Below are 16,984 nucleotides of genomic sequence, written 5' to 3'. Positions count from 1 at the left end.
GAAAAGAGCAAGGCAGTGGGAGGAAGTAATCTTACATTTTAGGAATCTCTAGCTCATCCTAGATGTCACATCCGATTAAAGGACATGAATGAGCTGAGAGACTATGCACATGTAGAATCTGTGTTTAGTAGAAACAGAAAGCAAGCTGTGTTAGTTTCTTCTTAAGATAGTACATCTTTGTGTGTATGGTCTACCTGCGTATGCATCTGTGCCACTCCTGTGTGCAGTGCCCACGGAGGCCAGAAGAGGGCTCTGGATACCCTAGAGTAGTGTCTCTCAGCCTTCCTAATGCAGCAACCTTTTAATACAGTTCTTCATGTTGTGACTCCAACCATAAAGTTATTTTCGCTGCCGCTTCATAACTTTTAATTTTGCTACTGCTATGAATCATAATATAAATATCTTTTTTTCTGGTGGTCTTAGGTGACCCTGTGAATGGGTCATTTGATCCTCCCAAAAGGGTTGAGAATCACTGATCTAGGACTAGTTATAGCCTGTTGTACACTGCCATGTGTAGTTGCTGGGAACTGAACCCAGGCCTCCAGAAAAACAACCTTGCTCTTAACCACGGAGCCATCTCTCCAGCCCACTTGTATGCTTCTTTACTGTGATTTGCCTACCATTGTGAAAATACGAGAACTTTGTTCCAGAATTAACTTGGAGTTTGTCCTCTCAGAATTTTCTTGTTGAAATTCTATTTAACTGAGCCACATTATTATGGAAATGCCTTGTCCACTGTCTTCTTCAGAAAATTAGCTTTTGCCAATTCTCTTTCTCTTCAGTGAGAGTCTGAGGAAGCGGTGTCTTCCTTCCTCTTCTTCCCTCGTTTCACGGTGCCTTGTCTTTACCTTCATTCTTCACCCTCAGCAGGAACGGGGTTCGAAAGGGCGCCATTGCCGCCGGATCCGTCCGTGAGACTTCCTGTACTGTTTGTTTAATCCTGCCGCACTTAGCTCTTCCTTCCTCTCCCTACGTCCTCCTTACCCTCTCTCTCCCTCCCTTAAAGCTCTGTGACATCCATTCTTTGGGGAATGGTGGTAGGCTTTGGGTTTTGGAAGGGTTCATCGGCCTCTCTAAATAGGGTAGTCACCATGGGCTTTCCTCAGTCTCCAAGCTTTCTGGGTTTTCATTTATGTTTTAGTTATTACCCCCGCCCCTTACCCACAAGCGCTGGCTGCTCCTCTCCCCTCTATTTGGTTATTGGCATTTCTGTCTACTGTGTCATCTCTCGGGAAATCGTTTCTCTTTCCCTGCCCCTGATGAGACAATGGCATAAATGTGACAGTCGTAGTGGACAGACATTCTGCCTACATTCAGACAGTCTAGGATGTTCTAGGATGCCCTTGGTCCGCTTCATTCCAGAACCTGTCTATTCTGTTTGGTCCCAGTTCAACCCTTCTGTTTAGGAACATTCCATGGTAGCTCCTCTTCTAAAAGACGTACATTTAGTGAGAGCCGTTATGACACGGTTCTTTCTGCCCACCATCATATGTTACATTACAGTGATTTTCCATCTGCTGTGCTCAGTTCCCAGCCTTAGCAAACGATGGTGTGCAGTCATCTCGAGGTATCCCTGGGGCTTGGTTCAGAAACCCGCTTCGCAGTCTTCAGATGTTACGTTATTCTATACGACGTCTATAACTTCTGTATATACTTCGAACCACTTCTAGGTTATTTATAATACCTAATATAATGTAGATTCCATGTAAGTTTTCAGGGATGATAAGTGTCCACATGTTGAGCACAGATGCAGCATTCTCCCATCCCGTTAGCGTTGGTTGACTGTGGACAGAGAGCTCCTGTGGCTCTGGAGAGCTGACTGTATCTGCCACGCCCTTCATGTACTCTGCTGGGAAATACCTGGCGCATAACAGTAACAGTGACATTTTGTATTTCTTTAGAATCCCGCCTGTACTGCCTTTACTGATGCCGTCCCAAGTGTCACCTCAGTAGAAGAACTTACTTCTGCTGCTTTGAGGGCACAGGTCTGACAGACTAAGTGATGTATGTGCCGGGCTCTTGGTAAACCATAAACAAAAAGTCATTTACAGTTTTCTCTTCCCAAGCCTGCCACCTCAATAAATGCTGTTTCCTTAGAGGAAGCGGAGGAACAAATGATGTGGGCTTCTGTAGTTTAAACCTCGGTTCCTGCATAAGTCCAGCACTTCAGAAAAGTGGAGAAAATCAGATAAGCAAGCGCCGCGGAGAAGCCAAGTTTGTTTCTGTAGTCTTGGATAACATTTAAGGTCACTATGTGGGACCCCAACTGGAAGAGAGGTGCTACTGTGTTAGATAAACTTGTGAGACAGTTATTTCCCCCTTGTAGCTAGTTTTTCTGAAGATACCGAAAGTTTTACAGCTTGAAGTTGCGTCCTATCCCGTCCTCCCTCCCCCCACCTCCCCACGGTCGCATAGAGCCCTGACTGTCCTGGAACGCACATGGTTTCCTATGTGACCAGAGGGTCCTCTGCGTCGTCTTCCTGGATTCCGGGGATAGATCTGTTCCCCAGCCCAGGACAGGGTTCCCCTGTGTAGCCCTGGCTGTGCTGGGAACCACTCTGTAGAGCAGGCCAGTCAGAAACTCGCTCATCTACCGTCCCTGGTATTGAAAATGGTGCCATCGCCATTGCCTGGTGGGGGTTAGATTTTTAACTGCCTCGGACGATTGCAATGGCAGCCATATGCCTAAATGCAATCTGAGGCAGAATTAAATTAGTTTTAAGTCTTAATCACTCTGCTTACACTCTTGTAGTTCTCCCAACTGACAGCATTAACAAAAAAATCAGAAACACTGAATCGTGACAACTGCACAATTTTTTTTTTTTGTTGCTATCCATTTTGTTTTAGGAGTGGGTCAACAACATAAAAGTGAAACATTTTCGTCAATTCTGTGAAGGCACTTCACTGAGGTATTAGATGACACCAGCAGACAACAGCGTCAGAGCCATAGCTGTGGCTGCCCGTGGAAGGTAACGCCCGGTATGCCGACTGGTGAAGGGAAACGGCAGAACATGACAGTCGCTTGGCACATTGCCGGGCTTCCTTCCGACGCCCGCTAGAGCTCTGGCAGTGAGCAGACTGCCCGCTGACAACAGATGGCAGGCGGTGATGGGCAACAGGCGAAAAGGGAAGACGCGCGCTACCGGCCCCGTGCTGGATGGAGGGCACTTGCTACCCGCTGGGGATTCCCCCTCCACGCTGCTCACACTCTTGTTTATAGGAGACCCCGCCAGCGTTTACCTCACTTTTAGCTTTACCATTCTGAGTTGCTGCTCCTCTCTGTCCTGCCCTCATAGACACTGTAATTTTGTGCTTATTCTGAGAACAACAGATCATTAAATTCTTTTGGTAGTTTGTATTTAAAGGATGGATCATTTCACTCACTAAAGAGAAATTCCCGTTTTCCTTTAGGACCCAGGTGCTCCGGGACGTGCCTGCCCTTCTCTGGATGGAAATGATTATGTACTTTGCTTTCCCTCTCAGCTCTGCTTATTAATTTTAATTCTGCTCATCTGCTGAACTGTGAAAAAGCAAAGTAGAAAACAGGCCGAATTTCTAAGGCCAGTAAAACTTGTAAGAATCTTAAACTTTTTCACGGTGTCAACCTTCTGACTCTAATCTGACCTTGTCACCTAAAATGTGTCAGCCTATGTTTGTAGCTGTCTTGCGACACACGTTTGCTGCAGGCCAGACATGCTCCTATCTAGTCTGAGCACAGATCTGTCCTTGGTACTGGAGAACGCTCCTGAGTGGGTGGTTCTTGTTTGTAGAGCTAGCTGGGGGAAAGATGTTCATAGATCAAAACTTACATTTCATGAAGATGTTTGCTCAGATTGAAAAAGTGCTGTCTATAAGTTATGTATCTATCATAACTCAGAACAATGGCCTCAGCAGGAGCCTGCTTGTTACTTGAGGCAGTGATTATGCATCTTATAAAAAGGAACCCAGAAGGCTTTTCTTTTTCTGTAACACTATATATTTTTCCCACCAACAAGCATCCTTTTTAGGGGGAGGGGGAGGGGTTGAGTTTTAGAGCCTGTCCTGGAACTTGCTCTACAGACTAGGCTGGCCTGGAACTCAGAGATCCACCTGTCTCTGCCTTCCAGTGCTGGGATTAAAGGTGTGCACCACCACTGCCCAGCTGCACTATTTCTTTTTAATGTTTCTCATGAGCTAATGTTGAGATGTTATTAAGGCACACATTAATCATTTCCTGTGCTGCCTTAGGTGTGTCACACAAGACAAAGGTTGCACACTGAGAGCCTGCCAGAGCCTATTAAACTTGTTTTATCTTCATGTATGAGCAGGTTACTGTTGTCTTCTGCATATAATTCTTACTCATGTCTTTTCCTTTCTTGTTACAGTTGTTCTGGGAAGGAAGACCTGTTACACTTTGACCCTAGGAGAGCTTATCATTAAGGCCATTGCTTGAAGCCAGGTGGTGGTGGTGGCAATGCCTTTAATCGCCAGCACTCAGGAGGCAGAAGCTGGTGGGTCTCTGAATTTGAGGCCAGGTTGGCATACATAGTGAGTTCCAGGACAGCCAGGGTTACAGAGAGCTTCCAGGGATACACAGAGAAACCTTGTCTAGGAGAGAGGGAAGGAGGGAGAGGAGGGAGAGGGGGGAGAGAGAGAGAGAATCTGAACTAAGTGATTCTCCACCTTGTTTATTACAATGGGAATTTTATTTGAATTAATGATGTGCTCCAGAGACCAGTTTGATTTCTGTATGACCAAGCCCTAAATCCTTACTTCCAAGTACTGTTTTTATGACTCCTATGTTTAGATACTCAAAAATAACACTTTGTGGCCAGTTAACAGACAGGAAGATATTTGCAACTAGATGTTTTTTGGTTAGCTCTTTAGTTTCAAAAGCGTAATGTAATTTAAGCAGTCTTCGTGGCATGTGGCTGCTTTTATTATCTTTATTTACAAGGAAGAAATGTATTAAAATAATCTTTGGGGGCCCTGGAAGATGGCTTGCTGCTGAAGTATGAAGACCCCAGTTTGGATACCCAGCACTCACGCAAAAGCTACATGTTTGGGCGGTGGAGTAGCAAGTAGGTTCTGGATTCAGGGGACTACTGGCTGGCTAGTCTAGCCAATTGGCAAACTCCTATGGATGACAGCAGGTGTTGCCCTGTCTTCCATACACACGCACGGATGACTCTCACACCAGTAGCCACCTACACAGAAATTCTGTATTAGCAGTGAGAAAATCTGTGTGTTAAGACTTGAGACTGAGGGTCTCTAGCCAGGCTTTATTCAAATTCAAAATTCTGCTCCTCCACCAGAGTGCTGGGATTATGGGATGCATCATCTCACTCTCTGCCTATGGTAGATCCTTTAAAACCACCAAAATGGCCACTTTAGACTCTGACAGAGCTAAAAGTGAAAACTAAGTAGGAAAATCAGTCTCTTGAGGGCTCACACTGCTCTTGCAGAAGACTGAGGTGGATCCCATCACCCAGTCAAGCATCTAACCGCAGCTCCAGGCAGTCTTGACATCTCTGGCTTCTGCAAGCACTTGCACTTACCTGTACATATGCACATGAGCGTGTGTACGCACGTGTGCACACACACATACACAAAATCCTAAAAAACAAACAACTCCTCCCCCCCCCCCCAAAAAAAAAACCTCCTTTTTTCCTCCTTCCCGAGACAGGGTTTCTCTGTAGTTTTAGAGCCTGTCCTGGAACTAGCTCTGCAGACCAGGCTGGCCTCGAACTCACAGACATCTTCCTGTCTCTGCCGCCCAAGTGCTGGGATTAAAGGTGTGTGCCACCACTGCCTGGCTAATGCTAATAAAAATCCTTAAAAGTACTTACAAGTTCAGCAGTTACAAGCACTTCCAGAGAGAGGATGGGGGGTTTGGTCCCTCGCCCCTGGATGGTCTTCAGCTCCAGGTCTGGGAACTGTGCTCTCTGTTCTCACATGAACTCATCCAAGATGCATGGCATTCCCATGAATGTAAAACAAAAATTTTATCTTCAAGTTTTGAGAGCTTCACTTCTAAACTTGAGAAGTATTGCTACCTGGATTTTGGCATCGGTTAAGTTTGCTGTTATGGCAGCCACATGGAAGTTCTCAAACCTGAACACTTCAGTCAGGCTGAGACTCCCAGGACAAAGAGGCACAGCTGGCTCCCATGACTTAAATAGGCTCATTCTAGGCTGTAGGAAGAACTCAGTGTGAGCGTACCCCATTTGGAAATGCCAAACTAAGATTCTTTCTCAGTTGGACATGAGGTTGCATCCCTAAAACAACCAAGTTTTTTTTCATAACCAAGTTTTTCCTTTATAATCTAGAAGCATACATATATGCTTTGTTTATACAGAGCACCGTCCAGTAAACTCAGAGTTCACAACTGAAGGCTTTACATTCACTTCACGTCCTGACCACACACAAGGTGAGAGGCACAGAAAAATAAGGTCGGAAACAAGCTTTATTTACACAGGGATAACAAAGATACCAATAACTCAAATACTGAATAATTCAGCTTTGGGTTGGCTACAAGTTCCTGCCTTCACAACCCTGCTCATGGCAGCTTAAGTCTACACTTGGTGCTTCCCATCAGATCTCTGGTGTTCTTGAAGTCAGTCTCTCACAAAGAAGACGTTATATCCAAGTTCTGTCAGCGCGCCAGCCAGCAAGGCCCACAGCGGGATGAAGACATAGGAGAGGTTCATGGTAGTGAACTGTTCCAGCCTTGCGCACAGTGCGAGGCAGAAGGCCAACTTGAGTAACATGGCGACAAGGTACCAGGCCTTCTTTTTGATATTGTGTGATCCATGTCGGGGGTCAAAGCCAGACTTACACCGTCCAGCCATTTTCACGATCAGCATGACGAGAAGGATAGTGTCAAATATCCAGACTGGAATAAATATGAGGAACCAGTTCCAAGGGGCCTTCTCATCCAGTTTTAACACCAACATGATCAGGAAGAGTAACGTGAAAAGCCAGGTGAGGAGTACTCTCTGAGCCAAGGACATTCTCATTTAAACAGTTTCAAGAGGATGTTTCAGGGCTGAGATAAGGGAGATACACCCTAGGAAAGAAAAAAGCTTAGGGTGTGACAGCAGAAATCACTTCTATTCCTAGTAAAGTTGGCTGCTTCCTACTTCTCAGTCTTTCTAATTTGGAAAACATTCTCCTGTAGCAATCTCAACAACCATTTCTGTATGTATGCAAGTATGCACATACATCTATATTAAAATATTCTGTTTTGAATTATGTGTATGTGTGTACACACGTAAGTGCATGTGCCCTCGGAGGCCGGAGGTGGCAGATTCCCCTGGAGCTGCAATCCTCCCAGCAGTTCTCGCAGGAGCAGCCTGTTGCTGGCTGCAGAGCTGTCTTCCCAGCCATTGCATCTCTTCCAGTCCATCACTGTAGCGCTAAGATTTTTAGTGTAGACACTGGGTATGAACCTTCTCAGCACTACCCCGCAAGCCCAAGCTGTGGCTATTGCAACTCAGAGATGATCATAAGCTCTCTGCACACCTGCAAACCTATAGGTTTGCATTTAATTTCAATAGGTGCTAACACTGAGCACCTGAGGTCAAAGCAGTGAAAAAGGAAATACGGTTTGTAAGGGTGAAATTGCTAATATAAACTCAATGAATGAAACTTGCTGCTGGCCTAAGTAACACAGAAGGGATGGATAATCATTGTTTCCTATGTTTGTAAGTATTTTCTTGCTAAACAGACCACTTAAAAAACTAGGTATTTTGTCATTACTTCATGTCTAATGATCCTATGACAAGGATCTTTTACATCACTATTCTCTCTAAATCTATTCTAAAATACTCATTAAAAAAATTTCAAGTCTACATTATGTCTGCATGTGTATGTCACTTGTGCAAACGCCCGTAGAGAAGAAGAAAATGTCAACTCCTAAGACTTTTTCTGAATGTGAACACGAGCTGGCACCCCTGGCTGGAGTCCCCGGTGCAAGAGGTACAGGCAGTCTTGAACAAGCTGGTGTGGGTGCTGGGAACTGAACTCAGTTCCTCTGGAAGAGCTGCAAGCTTTATAAACCATCGCCATCTCTCCACGACCCTTACTTTTGTTCACAATTTAAGACTTACTGTTACTCTAGGATATATCCTCAAATCTGGAAGGCCTAGGATCCACTCCCTGCCAGAATATCTTCAATTTCTCTTATTTTTTTTCAATGCTAACATCACTAAACTCATTCTTGAAACCTCCTGATGTAGGTGTGTCTTCTATCTGATGATTTCATTGGTTAATTAATAAAGAAACTGCTTGGCCTGATAGGTCAGAACTTAGGTGGGTGGAGTAGACAGAACAGGATGCTGGGAGTGAGGCAGATGCCTCAGGCAGATGCAATGAAGCTCTAACCCAAGATGGACGTAGGCGAGAATCTTCCCGGTAAGCCACCCCTCGTGGTGCTACACACATTACTAAATATGGGTTAATCAAAATGTGAGAGTTAGCCAGTAAGAGGCTGAAGCTAATGGGCCAAGCAGTGTTTAAAAGAATACAATTTGTGTGTTATTTCGGGGCATACACTAGCCAGGCGTCTGGGAGCTGGGCAGGAATGCAGCCCACTGCACCTCACTACAACCTCCATTCTCAACTGGGACTGCATTACCTTATATCTTAGCTTATGGTATAAATAAGGTATTATATCTAATTTTCACATATGGATTTACAGACCATTAAGACGAAGGGTAGATACAACGGGAACTCAAAAGCCAAACCACATGCAGCTGAGTAAGGGCTTAGGCAGGAAGGGATGGAAACAGCTGAGAAACATTAGTCCTTTAGCTATGCAGAGAAGAAAATGAAGCACAGAATTTGAGACCGTGAAATGACTAAGTAGAAATACTTAGTTCTCTCTTTCCGCTATAGGTCCTGGAGACAGAACTTAGGTCACCAGCCTTGCTGGCAAATGCATTTACTGCTGAACCATCTTGCCAGCCCAAGAAGAAATATTTAGGAAAGTAGACTCCATGACAAAGCCCAGGGGAAAATAAACCCCTGAAAAAGGACAAATTGAAGACTAGAGGGGAATAGACAGATCAGAAACCATAGAGGCAAACAAAGGAATGGGTGCTAGGGAACATGCAGGGAAACAGAAAGAGCTGCAGAACTGGAGAGAGGGAGCAGTGTGCTTAACTGTGCTGATGTATTCTGTATATTTTGTATATTGATGTGCTCTGTTCAAGGATGGCAATCTTCAGAAAGTGCACATCCTTTGTAGTTCAGCCGTTAAGTCAGTTGTGGATGTCCTTGTGCCTTCTCAGACCCATCCATTTGCATTTGCTTAGGCTGTAAATGCTTTGGACTGCAGTATTTCAGCTTTTAGATAGGCTTCCTTTTTTGAGACAGAGTCTCATTATGTAGCCATGGCTTGCCTAGAACTTTGCTAATACAGACCAGGCTGGCCTTGAACTCAAAGAGCTACCTGACTTTGACTCCATTGGATTAAAGGCATAGGGGTGTAAAGGAACTGCTCATAATGGGCTCAGTTCTGGAAAGCAGTTTTCTTTACTGGTCCTTCCTTGCTGGAAGTCTTCTACAGCGGAATGAGATGACTTTGGAAGCGGAGGTGGAGATATGTGTAGGCTATTTAATTAACTGCATATGTTTTTAATCCTGTGAATGTTTGCTCAGTCCCAACCTCTGATTTGGTCAATTTTAAGAGCCTTTACGAATATTTGTGATCTTAAGTCCCTTTACTGGAACTTGTTTTCTTCCCTCAGAACAAGTACCAAGTTGTCTGCAATGACTACAGGCACTTTAGGACAAGATGCGCAAGAATGCAAGGGCTTAAGCCTGTTGTGGTTATAAGTTTCTAATTGTGGGGTGAAACAAAACTCGATTGCAGGAAAACACTTCTCAACAAGAAAAACAGCCTTACTGATATTCACCTGACATTTAAAGGACTGCACAGGCTGAACTACAATGGTGACACAGATTCCACTTTTACAAAAACATCTTAATCGGGGTAAAAAGTTTATTTAGCTTTTACCACCACTCTCTCTCCAAGGGACTGTCAAAGGCGCACTTCAAGGTTGAGATTTGCTCAATGGATATTTCCCACTCGAGGTGGGTATTTCTGGTATACAGAAGGTAGGGTTTTTGCTCATGATTCCGGATCCACTGTACAAACCTTCCTTTTTTTTTCTTTCCACATGGAGATCCACAGGTCTCTTATCCTTTCATCTGCATCTAGCGATCAGTGTGTGCAGCAGATCGGTCCAAGGTCCATCCCTCACCATTCCATTTCCCTTCTCCCGCTACTGGCAACACTCTCCCAAATGAACTCTCCGTACCCAAAGGCACCTCCGTTTCATAAGATCACCATTTCCGCTACAAAACCAGTGTCCTCCCTGCTTACAACCTGGCTGATTTTAGGGCGCATCTGCACTGGAACGTTAAGGATGCTGCTCAACTATCCCGGTCTTGGGTATGCAAACGCCCATGGTGGTTTCGCGGGGCTGCCCTTACTCTCCCAAACCTATGCTGGAATTTAATGCGGTTTCTGCGAGATGTACCCGGTAGTCGTCGAGCCGCGGCTTGACGGACTGAGGGTCACCCAAGCACCGGGAAGCTCGGGCGGCAGCGCCGCGGTACCGAATGGGCAAAGGCCGAACTCCCGACTCACCTGGCAGAGGGGCCGGCGGGCGAGCCGAGAGGACGGCGAAGGTCGGGAAGTCCGCCAGTTTGGATCCTCGTCCTCTTCCACCCAGGTCCCCCCCATGAAAGTCTCGGCCGCTCACATAATTAGGAGAAGGTAGAGTTCCGCCTTTTCGAACAGCTGCAGCGGAGGCCTTGCACAAGCCAGGGCCCCGCCCACATCCGGGGCCGTTCCCGCCGCCCTCGGCCTATGCCGAAGCATGGAGCCGACGCTGGCCGGCGCTCTTCGATACCTCCCTACCGGTCATTGGTCCATTTAGCCGCCAGTAACTGACCGTCTTCCCCCTGAGCCCGCCTCCTAGTCCGTCTAGTCCTATTGGTTAGGAGAGCTGCCAGTCTAGGCTCTTGCTCGGCGTCGGCCCCGCCCCGCTCGCCGGGTCCCCTCGACCCGCCGACTGAGGCGCAAGCTCCGTGGCGAGCCGAGGGGCGGGGCGGGGCGGGGCGGGGCGGGGCGTCCCGGGGGGCGGGGCGCGGGCGGCGCAGACTCCGGGGCGAGCCGAGGGGCGGAGCGTCCCGGGGGGCGGAGCGTGGGGCGGGCGGCGCGAGGGTGGCGGTGCTGCGCCGCCGGCGGCGGGGCTGTAGCTCTCCGGGCTCCGGCGGCGGCGCTCTCCTCGGCGTGTCCGCGCGTCTCCCAGCCGCTTCCCAGCGGCGCAGGCGGCTACGGTAAGTGCCGCAGCTCCGCGCTCGGCTGGCCGTGTGGAGGGCGCCGGGGTCACACGGGATTCCGGGGCCGTGCGGACCGGGCGGCGGGGCGGCGGGCGGGATTGGGGCACGGGCTCCGGGGTAGGCGCGGCGGTGCCCGCAGCCGCGGGCACCTGCGGGCCCGGCTCGGCCGCGGCCCCCTCCCACCGCCGGGGCGCGGAGGCTGCAGGTCGGGGTTCGGCGCGGGGTGGGCGCCCGCGCCTCTGCGCGCTGCCGGCGTGGGGTCGCGCGGTTCCCGGAGGGCGTAGGGGGGCGGCGGGTTGCCCGGGCCCGGGCCGCTAGCGGCGGGAGGCGCGGGCTCGCGGTGCGGGCGCCCTGCGTGCTGCTGCTGGCGCTGCCCGCGCGTAAGGGCAGCAGCTGCTGCAGCAGCCCCGGCGCGCTGGAGCTGCGGATCCGGCGGTGACTGCAGAGGGGCGGCTGCCCGAGTCCTGTGCGCGGGCCTTGCAGGCTGTCTGAGGTCTGCAAACAATGCGGCGGTCCTTAAGCATGCTCACCTTTCTTCTGCCTCGTGTTTACAGCCCTCGTTCTGGTATTGTTCTGGCGTTGTGCTTTCTAACTCATCCCCGCCTTGCTAACTTCGGGCGTCATTTTGCTAACTATTTTATTTTTATCCTGACAAAACCGAGGAACCGCGTTAACATGTGTGACCGGGAAAGTAGACTCTGGAACAATAAATTTCCCTGTGGGTTTCACATACGTAGGTGCTCCATTTCACAATTGTTTTTGTCAGTGGTAGATTTTGCTTACTTTACGTGTCATACTTTTGCGTTTTTTGTTGCTTTTAACAAAACATTTCTCGGGTTTCTTGCCCTTTTTCCCTTCTTCTGAGTCTTGAATTATAAACTCAGCCTTGACTTGGCCAGATACTTTGGTAAATTCTTTTTCCCCAAACTGGATGGACCTGCGTAAGCACCGTAGGTCAAGTCCTAACTTCGATTTGGCATACAGGCTGTAGATTAAGAGAGAAAGAAATGTGTATTCCTTTGAGTTTTATGGCTCAGACTCCAGATGAGAGGGCTGGCGAGGTCTAGGTAGATGTCTGGGCCATGTCTGGGCCCAGAAAACGAGGTGGTCTAGTACACCCCCCGTCTCCCCCGCCCCCCCCCCCACCCTTGGAAGTGGTCTGCCTCCTGCACAGGGAAGCTGTTGAATGCCTCAGACAGTGGCAGTCTAGGTGTTAGGTGGGAAGGTTCTGATTTTCACCGTATTGTAGTAGAGCCTGAAAATGTGAGCATTTCAAGGGCAGCTCTCAGTGTGGGCACTCTGCTTAGTCAAGCCTGCAAGAGTAAATATTTTAAAGGCCAAGTTGGCACTGGGCAGTTGATCCTAAAAATAAAGATGACTTGAACAGTTTTTAAGTGGAAACTTTTTTGGCTAGTTTGCTTTTATGTATAATTGTAAGGGATTTGGAATGTGAATGGCTTCACTAAGAGAATTTATGTTAATATGTTGAAAAAATGAAGATCAGAAAGTAGTTGGAGTATTTATATATTATTTAATCCAAGATTTCAATGGTAATTAGTTGATGGGTTCACTTCGAACCAATTTGGTTACAAGGACTGCATTTCAAGCGATTGTGCTTCACCACCACTGTGAAAATGGCTTAGGCGTGTATAGAGACTAATAGACAACAGTGTTGCAAAGTGATAAACTGAATCAAATTCTCATTGTGACACTTGCCGTTCTCTGTGTAACAGGCAGTGTTGATTGTTGCTGAAGACACAGGGGTGGAGTCAGCCACTCTCGCTGTTCTGAACAGCCGATTAAGAGGAGAGATACTTAACAATAATATTTCTCTATATTGTGAGAGAATGTGTGGAATCTGCCTGACTTTATGGAGAGTTTAAAGGACAGACACCAGCGCCAGGTGTGGTAGCCTATGCTTCTAATCCTATCTAGCATCTGAGAGGCTGAAGCAGGGGGATGTCTGGGTTGTAGGACAGCCAGTCTATGTAGTGAGACTTTTTCTCAAACAACAATGAAATAACAAAGACCCCAGAGGTTAAATACCTGTTGAGCTTTCACTGTGAATGTGATCCCCCACATCAGTTTCCTTGTTTAGCAGAGAGGATAGTACTTCCAAGTAGCTACTTAAGAGGATGATGGGTAGAAGGTCCAGGGAGGAGCTATCTGAGAGCCTTGGCAACCTAAACGTGTTTTCATAACAGGGAAGGAAGGCAGTTCCATACAGAAGGCAGTCTCAGAACATGAGTATAGATCGAGAGAATGGGAACTGTAGTTTTATATGAAAGTACTTGTGAATACCAGTGGTATATACTAATTAGCATAGGATGTGTCTGGGCAGTGTGAGTATATCCACTTTTGATGGTTGGAAATTGCAAGCTTAATGACTAAATCGTCTTTGTTGCTGTGACAGAATATCATTACCAAGGCAACTTTATGAAAGTATTTAATTTGGGTTCATGGTTTTATAGGGTAAGAGTCTGCATCGGGCGGGTGGGCGGGCAGGCAGGGTGCTGTAATAGTAGTTGGGAACTTACAAGGTTTTTTGTAAACAGGGCATCTGAGTGTAGCCCTGCCCATCCTAGACCTGGTTGACCCTCTTGCCTCTGTTTCCTGAGTTCTGGGATTAGAGGCATGCACCACCACTGCAGGTGGAGAACTTCAGTCTTGATCCACAAGAATGAAGCCGAAAGAGACAGAGAAATTGGAAATGGCTGGGCTTTTGAAACCTCAAAACCCACCCCTGCAGCAACGCAACTCCTCTGACAGGGCTGTACCCCCCCCCCCCAGTTCTTCTCAAACAGGTCCAAACTGGGGGGGGGGGTGTCACACATTCAAATACACAAGCCTGTGGGGACCATTCTCGCTTAAACTACCACATACACTAATAGAAACTGTCTATTGTTACGTTTTTACCTAATACTCTTCAGCACTTATTTTCCAAGTGCCTATGCAATATATTTTTTAATGTGTTTGTCTAGTCAGGGATATCATCATTTCATTGAGTTTTCTGTTCTAAGTTATAAACAAAGACTAATAGCACTCCTAGAGGTGTTTACACTTACTTTATGGATTCTGTTTTGTCATTCTTTATGCCCCCAACCTCTTTACATAGTCTAGAAACTCCATTATTGGTTGGCTTTTTTTGGAGACAGGCTCTCCTTGGCAGCCTTGGCTGGCCTGGAATTCCCTAGAAAGACCAGACTGGCCTCGAACTTGAGTTCTGCTTTCTCTGCCTGGGATTAAAGATGTGCACCAGCACCTCCAGCCTGCTGTTTTAAAGCTAGCTCGAGATGTTTTAGTGGGGCAGGATGTTGTAACTTGGGACTTCCCTTGACACTGAGAAAAAAGTTCCGAGTTTGTACTTCTCTGGTTCGCGTGGAGCTAGCTACCCATGCGTTGGTTTGTAGAAGTAAACCACCAGAAACATGTGACTAAGAGGACAGTACATGTGACATTGGGGGCAGCTGCATTTGCAGTTCAGGCTGCTAGTGCCATGCAGCTGGATAACACATTTTTTAGAAAAATATCCAGAGGTTAGTTTGCAAATGAAAATGCTGATTGCAAGTAGTTTTTTATGAGCCCTAGGCAAGAAAGAAAATCTGCTAGGTTTAATTCTCGGCAGTGAACATGAGCCGGGGCAGGAAATGGCTGTGGTGAAGAGCCTACCTGATGATAATCACAGCGTGATTAGATGTGACATTTAATGAGAGGAAGTAAAGAGGAGAATGCAGCTTTCTGGTCGTTAGCTCATCTGCAGGAATTTTGAGGAGAAGTAGTAGGTCATAAAACACTGGATACGGGATTTGAAAAATAGACATTTATAAAAGATTTATTGCAAGTTACGTACACAGGTTTCCGTGTTCGTAGACTGAGGTTTAGGTCTGAATTCTTCCGTTCACCAATTCGACAACTCTGGGTTCATTGTTTAACCTTTTTGTAGTTTGGTTTGAGTCATAAAATAGAGATACCTGTCTGGATAAACGTTAAAAAATGTGAGATGTTAGATGCCTTGACACAGTGCTTGGCTTCTAAGACTTACTCACAAGCCAATTGCTGTAATTATTTGATTGTAATGAACTCTAAAACACAAACAAGAAGCCCCGCTGGGTGTGGTTGCATATGCTTTTAATTCCAGCACAGGGGAGGCAGAGGCTGGCAGATTTCTGTGAGTTCAGGACTACATAGTGAGACAGCCTTGTCTCAGAAAAATAAAACAAGTAGAAAACTCTATGTAAAGATAACAAAACCGAAAATGGCAAACAGAAAAATAACTCAAGCTATAGTCTAGTCTGCTGAGTCATTCATAGGCAGAGTTCAGTGAAGAATTACTGTGCGTGTGTGTGTGTGAGTGTGAGATGAGTAGTTCAGACTCTCGAGAGCACATAGGAGTTCTTAATTCTTACTGCCCAAAACTGAATCACCGAGCTCAGGTCTCGCAATACGAATAAGGCAGATAGGTAAAGCGGCCCTGTTTTTCCTCACGTCTCTTACTCATGTTCCTCCTAACAGGCTTTTGTCTGTGTTTGCATGTGGCATGTATGCATGCATCTGTGGCACGTGCACATTTGTGTGTGAGGCTAGGCCAGATGGCATTGGGTGTTCTTCTCAGTTACTCTTCGTCTTACTTGTTGAGATAGGGTAGGGTGTCTGTCGTTGGACTTGGAAACAGCCTCCCCCCACCCCACTACGTCCCAAGTGATGGGATGGCCCTGCAGGTGCACTGCACTGAGCCACTGAGCTTTATTGCTTGAGTCTTAGGCTCCTCTGGCTTCCAGGGACAGTAGTAATTACATCATCTCTGTAGTTGGTTGTTTTTTACTCTTGGATTTTTGGGGGGCCCTCCACTCACCTCCCAAATAAATCACACACAAAGACTTATTATTTCTTATGAATGCCTGGCCTTAGCTTCCTTGTTTCTTGCTACCTTTTCTTAAATTGCCCTGTCTACCTTTTGCCTCTGGGCTTTTACCTTTCTCTATTTCTGTACATCTTTCCTTTCCTTTTTATTCCATGTCTGGCTGTGTGGCTGGCCCCGTGGATCCTTGTTCTTGCTCCCCCTCGATCCCAAATTTCTCCTCATTTATTCTCTGTCTGCCAGCCCCACCTATACTTGCCTTGCTATTGTCTGTTCAGCTCTTTATTAGACCAATCAGGTGTTTTAGACAGGCAAAGTAATACAGCTTCACGGAGTTAAATGCAATTAAAAGAATGCAACACATCTTTGCATCATTAAACAAATGTTCCACAGTATAAACAAATGTAACACATCTTAGAATAAGATCTACATCACATCTCCCAGCCCCTTGTTCTTAAATCCTCAATAGACACAGCCATTATTTTATTTTTAAATGTTTGGTGTTTTTTCAAAGAAAACTTTATTATTGTGTCTGCGTATGATACATGAGCGTGGGTGGGTCACAGCATGTGTGTGCAGGTCAGAGGGCACCTTTGTGGATTTGGTGCTCTCCCTCCCCCTTTACGTGAGTTCCAGGGATCCGTTGTAGAAAGCTTGTGTGGCAAGCCCTTTCCCACTTTGTAGCTGGGCCTTGTTCTTTCTACTGCTGTGATGAAGCACCGTGGCCAAGGCAATTTATGGAAGAGGTTTTTGGAGGTTTACAGTTTCAGAGAGTGAGTCTGTGGTCGTCCT

General features: G+C 46.8%; 2 protein-coding genes across 8 annotated transcripts in view; one reads left to right on the top strand and one right to left on the bottom strand.

The window, feature by feature from the left end:
- Positions 1-6,427: 6,427 nt before the first annotated feature.
- Positions 6,428-10,816, bottom strand: Tmem60 (transmembrane protein 60). The gene is made up of 2 exons (XM_038315403.1): positions 10,637-10,816; positions 6,428-7,048 (listed from the first exon to the last, which is right to left on the bottom strand). Exon 2 carries the CDS (start codon positions 6,996-6,998, stop codon positions 6,597-6,599), a length of 402 nt encoding a protein of 133 aa, XP_038171331.1. The 5' UTR covers positions 6,999-7,048; positions 10,637-10,816; the 3' UTR covers positions 6,428-6,596.
- Positions 10,817-11,203: 387 nt separating this feature from the next.
- The window catches only part of Phtf2 (putative homeodomain transcription factor 2), a 107,121-nt gene continuing 101,340 nt past the window's right edge, over positions 11,204-16,984 (top strand). For 6 of the 7 annotated variants that reach the window (XR_005283760.1, XM_038315416.1, XM_038315413.1 and 3 more), the window contains exon 1: positions 11,204-11,331. The gene's annotated coding sequence lies outside the window, so the exon portion shown is untranslated. The remainder of the gene's footprint in view (positions 11,332-16,984) is intronic. The other variant, XM_038315414.1, reaches the window with a different exon arrangement.

Source organism: Arvicola amphibius, chromosome 18 (genome assembly GCF_903992535.2).
Source record: "Arvicola amphibius chromosome 18, mArvAmp1.2, whole genome shotgun sequence".
NCBI classification, from domain to species: domain Eukaryota; kingdom Metazoa; phylum Chordata; class Mammalia; order Rodentia; family Cricetidae; genus Arvicola; species Arvicola amphibius.
This window is presented reverse-complemented; position numbering and strand designations above follow the sequence as displayed.

What these genes read in the sequence shown, in the direction of transcription:
- Tmem60 (XM_038315403.1), bottom strand. Translation starts at nt 6,998, where the DNA reads ATGAGAATGTCCTTGGCTCAGAGAGTACTCCTCACCTGGCTTTTCACG.